Source organism: Diadema antillarum, unplaced genomic scaffold (assembly GCF_040938485.1).
Source record: "Diadema antillarum isolate AM-2024a unplaced genomic scaffold, OU_Dant_1.0 scf00000040, whole genome shotgun sequence".
NCBI lineage: Eukaryota > Metazoa > Echinodermata > Echinoidea > Diadematoida > Diadematidae > Diadema > Diadema antillarum.
In genome coordinates this window covers 2,928,561-2,934,560 of record NW_027270929.1, presented here as the reverse complement: position 1 = coordinate 2,934,560, position 6,000 = coordinate 2,928,561, and the positions used below count along the sequence as shown (strand labels likewise).

Below are 6,000 nucleotides of genomic sequence, written 5' to 3'. Positions count from 1 at the left end.
AATGTAGTACACATTTTTTTTTTTTTTGTTTCCACAAGTAGACGGTTGCCATGGCGGCAGAAAAGATGCGTGAAAGAATCACCCTGTTTAACATAACGCACGACGCCGAGCCACTTGTGCACAAAGAATCGCTTTTACAATGTGTCTATTTCCCCTAGCTGTAGATGACCAACAAATGACAAAGAAAACTTGCATGGGGATCGCAAAAACCTACTAACATAACAAGAATTCACTTAGATCTCATAGCAGTCATCTCATAACTTAGGCAGTGTTTAGTAGACTCGGGAAGATTGTCTATATGATAGTTTGATTTTTTTTTCCTTCTACGCAATTGCTTGCTACTGCAGTTGCCAGAATTCAATATGAATTAATTTGACTTATACCAACAAAATATGTCAACTCTTCTTAAGTTGACTGGGAATGTATAGAGTATCAAGTTTACGTACTTTTTGTTTTTGTTTTGTTTTTTTAATGTTTTTCTTCCAATAAGGACACTGTAATGAGAAGAAAATGGAAGAAAATTACTTTTTCACAGACTGTGAATACATAATACACCGGATGTAGCAACTTATTTAAAAAGAGATGTATACCTTAGGTCTAAACTAAAACATTCATAAACTTTAATATATACCTTGACGCATAATAATATCTTCGAATCTCTCTTCCGCCTCTCTGTTATATAGAGTAACCCTGAAATTCTAGCACGAAACTCTTCGAACGCCGAATAACCCTAATCGATAATACCAGCGCCTAGTATGTGGTCAAATTAACCACACCTTTAGGGCGTGGCAGGTAGTAGGGCCAGCCAATCAGCATCCTTATCTCTTAAGCCAGTCCATGAAAGCCAAAGTTTGACATTCTACGGATTGAATCGAGCCTTCTCGAACTTGGTTGAATTTGCTTCTCGTCTCTAAACATAATGACGAATAATTCACCACCCACATGGCCACATTTATATGCAGCATTCATTTATAGTATGATGATTTCCTAGCAGTATGTCGATTGACCAGATCGAATTAGCGGATCGTCTGTAGGCCTAATTGTACTTCATGGCCACAGAGGTATATATTTATTTATTTTTATCATAAAAGGGACTATTTGCATTGTAAACCGATGTAATCACATCTGCGATATAACTATCTGATGAAATGATGTCGGTGTGAATTCATATATTACATTAGCTGATACGATTGCACACAATCTCATCATCATTATATTGTCCCTATATATACAAAAAAAAAAGATTATTCCAACAAAGCAGAAGTCTACATGTCTCACACTCTTTCCGTATACCCTGTGGGAAGACGCATATTTCATCTGTAACATTTGCAAGCAGAATGTATTGTCTTCTCTCGCGTTTTGCTGATCCCATTTGAACGATACGCTTGCTGATTGGCTGCTGCCACTTCAGTCGAGAAATTAAGGGGAAATAGACAATGGTTAGCCTAAGAAATCTAATCAAAGTCCTTAAAGACTACGTGGCTAACTGCACTTTCTCGATTTTTTAACCCCTTGCCTCGCCGTTATTTTCGAATACAGAACGCGTTGTGTGGAATGTAGATCTACATCCATTGCACCTGCAAGGTCTTTGATAACGGCCATTGGCCAGATCCGGATAATTTACTGGTGTATTCCTGAGGCGGTGCTAACAGTGGATGCGCGTGTGCAACGGACGCACAGCAAGATCCCAGTTGTTGATGTTCATTGCACTGAAAAATAAACGCGACTGCGCGTCGATGAGTATACCCCGTCGGATGCAGCCACACCCTGCGCTATTAAATCTGTTCATTGCATAGTATTTATTTACCAAGTCGACTTGACCATGCTCGGTGCTGAAATCCCCCACGCTCCCGAGTTTATACTCTGACCAAAATCCTCCATGATGTGGGTTGGGGAGGATGAAGTTCTCCACGCAAAATCATATTTCTGTCGTTTAAATCTTGTCAAACTTCATTTTAACCACCGATAATTACTGTGAAAAGTCAAAGAAACTGCCCTTCCGAATTACCGATTTCATGGATATCAGTTTGACTGTCAAGGACTTCACCTGTTTTTGTTTTTTTTTTTCTTTTTGGCAGCAATCAAATGATAGACATAACAAGACAATGAAAAAAATAATGCCTTCATTACATTGTATGCCACAGAATGTCTACTGTTAGTCTGGTGAAACACAAGGCTTAAGTGCCTTGCGAGAAAATCTTTAAATTCCAAATTCAAACTATGGACAACGGAATGAATCAAAACAGAAATGTACAAGAAATATAAATACCAGAATTATGCATTTAAAACAATCTACACATCTATATAACCAAACGTACATTCGAATTCATCAAGAATTATCAAAATACACACGCATTATCATCTTCTTTTCTTTTCTTTTCTTTTCTTTGCTGGGCAGCTTGCAGGGATGCGCAATGAATTTTTCACAAGCAGACAGGATACTTCAACATTTGCACACAAGCATGTCACATTCGTGTGGTCTGTATTTACACGAGAAAACAAAAAGGGGGACGAACAACTACTACATAATATAGGACGAAGCTATGAAGTACGAGCACACGAAATTATTTTAGACACGAGAGGAACTTGGAAATTTCGCGGAATAACATTTTCGTGCGTAAAGAAAAATCTTCTGAGATATGGGGCACACAAGCCCATAATAGGGAGCTTTAGATTTTCACGACGCGGATGTTCGGAGGGGGAAAAAAAAACGGTTTCTGCCTATGCGCAGATTGGCTTATAAAAATCGAACTCGCGTCGTCTGAATTTGCACGGTCGGTTCTGGGCCATTTTTGCGTCCGTTCAAATTCACACCGCAGAGAGCTACTTGATGCATTGATCATAATGGGGGTGCCATTTTACTTTGTATAGGCTGTGCCCTCGCGTAATCTAAAACTACTTTACAATACGAGAGGAGAGAGGAGAACGGCCAATGCATTCGTCGTCGTAAACGTCCGCGTCGCAAATCTGAAGTTCCCTACTGACTCTCGGACACCACCCTTATAGTCACTGAGGGTGGATCGTCACGCAAGGTGACCGTCGTCTTTGAAATGGGGAGTAAGCTCGATTTCTAAGTGTTTCTAAGCGTTTACTGAAGAGGAATGGTTACTACTGCACTCCTCTGACCGCCAATATGGAGGAAAGTATCAATTTATTGTTCTCTTTTTGCCACCATAAGAAATATTATCATTTGCTTTTGTCTTACTTTCAGGGGTAAAGGGCATTTTGTTTGATGATACTGGTACATAGTACTAATAGTCTTGATAAATTAAGGATGGAAGTTGAACGTTTAGAAAGTTATAACTTACCATAAAGGAGGGGGGGAGGGCTAATCAAACCTTTTTTTTTTTGTCTGAATGATTTTGAAAAAGAATCCATTAGAGAAGATATGCATTGCTGCTTGCCCTTCCGCGGTATTTACAATTTACGTCAGATGAATAAAGTAAAGCACCTGCACAAGGTTACAAAGTTAGCACATTATTGTATATTCGTAATCCCTGTAGATGACACCTTTGGCTTATTGTATTAGGAAAGGGAAGAGAAAGAAAATGCATTCAAGCAATTTTAGTTCAGTCTCAAGATCTCTCATTGGGGTCATAACCTCAGTTGGGGGTTGTAGTCGCCTGGCAACGCGGTTTGATTCTTGAGCTTGAGCGCCATGCCCACGCTCTTCACATACAGGCCGATCATTTCACGCATCTCGTCCGTGAACGGGTCGAAGCTGAGCTTCTGCCGGGAGCTCTCCCGCCGTTTGAACTTGCCGTCCGGCGAGCTCAGCGTGCACAGGATCCGCTCCTCGTTGATTGTCTGACCCAGGAAGCGGACCATCTTTTGCAAGGGAATGAAGGCGTCGGAGCGTAGCTCCTCGTAGTGGATGACGAGGATGCGGCGGCTGTACTGCAGGTAGTTCAGCGCCGAGTTCGTCCACGTGCGCGACTTGCCCGCCACGAAGTCGATCCATTCTGTGTGGGGGGAAGGGAGAGGGATAGAAAAGATGAAGAAAGAAGGGAAGAAAGAACGGTAATGAGGGTGAAGGTCAATATCATCCAATCGCATGACAGCTCGTTACCCAACCACAATGTGACAGGAAAACATCCAATCACGTGAGGGATGACAGGAAAGTGTATGGAGAATCAAAACAATACAAGCTTTTCCACATTACGCTGACATATTGGCTGAGTTATTTCTATCCGTTGACAAAATCTGCGATAGAACCACAAATTACACAAAATTATGTCTGTTGTGTAGCTGTGACTTAAGAGTAGAGTTTGACTTAATGCTCTTAGGTGTTATTGCTGGCATATTTGATCTGAGTAGATAAAATATATCAGTATACACAAAAAGAGACATCCGTATTCTAAAAAACAAACAAACTATTTTTGGTCTTAATTGCAGTAGTCCAAGGCACAAAATACAACGCTACGGAAAATGTTATAGCGTCTTTACACCGGCTGACCTGTCCCCTGGGTGTAGTGCTTCTCGCTAGCGAATCCCGTGTGACCTCCGAACTTCCGGTTGTGCTCGGAGATCATCGCCTTGTACGGGTTCCTGATGATGAGGATGGCGCCGTCGAAGCTGGCGACGTGCTCCTCGTCGAAACGGTGCGACTTGATGGCGACTGTCTTACCCTTCTTCCAGTCCTCCCTCTCCCCGAGAAATCCTGGAAAGAAAAAAGAATAATACAGAGAGGTGAATAAAACAAGATGTGTTTGTGTTGTGATTTTTTCCTCTCTCTTCATTTCATACTGTCATAGCTTAGCTCTGCCTATATTCTCTTTTAATGATTGTTCAAACCTATACATTGGCTTGGAGCCCAAAGAAAACAAGATTGAGGTGAAGGTCCAGATGGCAAACAACCTCTCACAGGACGAGGAAGAATGAGAACAAAGCGAAGAAATACGAGGCAGAGAAGGAAGAAAAAAGTAAGAAAGGAGGGGAAATGGATAGAAAAGAAAAGAAAAGAAGAATTAAGACAAAGAGGTAGATCGTAAAAAGGACAACAACTAAGTACCACGAACTGAAGAGGAAAAAGTTGAGGAAAGAGAAAAGACAAAGAAGGAAGGAGAAGTAGTAGAAGATGATGAAATAAAAGAACACGGATATGATGCCGACGATGCACAAGACAAAGAGGAACAGATAAAAAAGAAGAGACCAGGAAATAAAAGGAGAAATAATTCATGGTGATCATGATAATGAAGAATGAAAAGATGAAGTAGAAGAAGGAGAAGAAGAAGAAGAAGAAGAAGAAGAAGAAGAAGAAGAAGAAGAGGAATAAGAAGACGGCAAAGAAGCTGAAGTTGAAGAGGAAAGAGAACGGCATCCGCACCTTTTCTGTACAAGTCGCCGTCATCGTAGATGCTTCCCGTGTAGTATCCCGTCGCTCTCTCAATGAGGTAGCGGACCCATGTGTTCCCTGAGCCCGGAAAGCTGGCCAGGGTTACGAGGGGAAACTGACCTGGTTGGCCCATAGAAATCTGCGTACATCTGGTGTCTGCCGATAGTGAGGGAAGAAATGGGGGGGGGGGGGGGGGGGGGGAGGGGGGGAGGGGGGAGGGGGTTAAGGTAACTTCATGATCATTGATTGATTGATTGATTCATTCATTCATAACACACTCTTCAACAATTCACAGAAATTCATGATAATGATGCTGTCGATGATGATGATAATGATGAACATAATATCAGAATTATCGTGATAATTGTTATCATTGTTTTCATTATTATCACCACCATCACCATTATCAATATCATCAGTAGTTGTAGTACCCAGTTGGAGTAGACAGAACGATTATGTGACAACATATCATTATGTTTAAGTACTTCATGTTCAGACGTGCCAACCCCATCCTGTCAAAAGATATACATGCCCTACAACAACTACCTACCCACCTCACAACTTGTCAAAAAGAAAAATAAAGCAAGCCTGAATAAACGATGTAAAGATCGAAAAGTTTAACATCGCGAAGTCTTCGTGATATTTGGTCGCCCGGTCATACTGGC

The 6,000-nt window shown here is 41.3% G+C and overlaps 1 protein-coding gene across 1 annotated transcript in view; it reads right to left on the bottom strand.

Moving 5' to 3' along the window:
• Positions 1-509: 509 nt before the first annotated feature.
• The window catches only part of LOC139712292 (sialate:O-sulfotransferase 2-like), a 42,886-nt gene continuing 37,395 nt past the window's right edge, over positions 510-6,000 (bottom strand). Inside the window, exons 4-6 of the mRNA XM_071624134.1 lie at positions 5,327-5,491; positions 4,457-4,660; positions 510-3,962 (exon numbers count right to left, since the gene is read on the bottom strand). Coding sequence (XP_071480235.1) covers positions 3,595-3,962; positions 4,457-4,660; positions 5,327-5,491 — 737 coding nt within the window. The 3' untranslated portion in view covers positions 510-3,594. The remainder of the gene's footprint in view (positions 3,963-4,456; positions 4,661-5,326; positions 5,492-6,000) is intronic.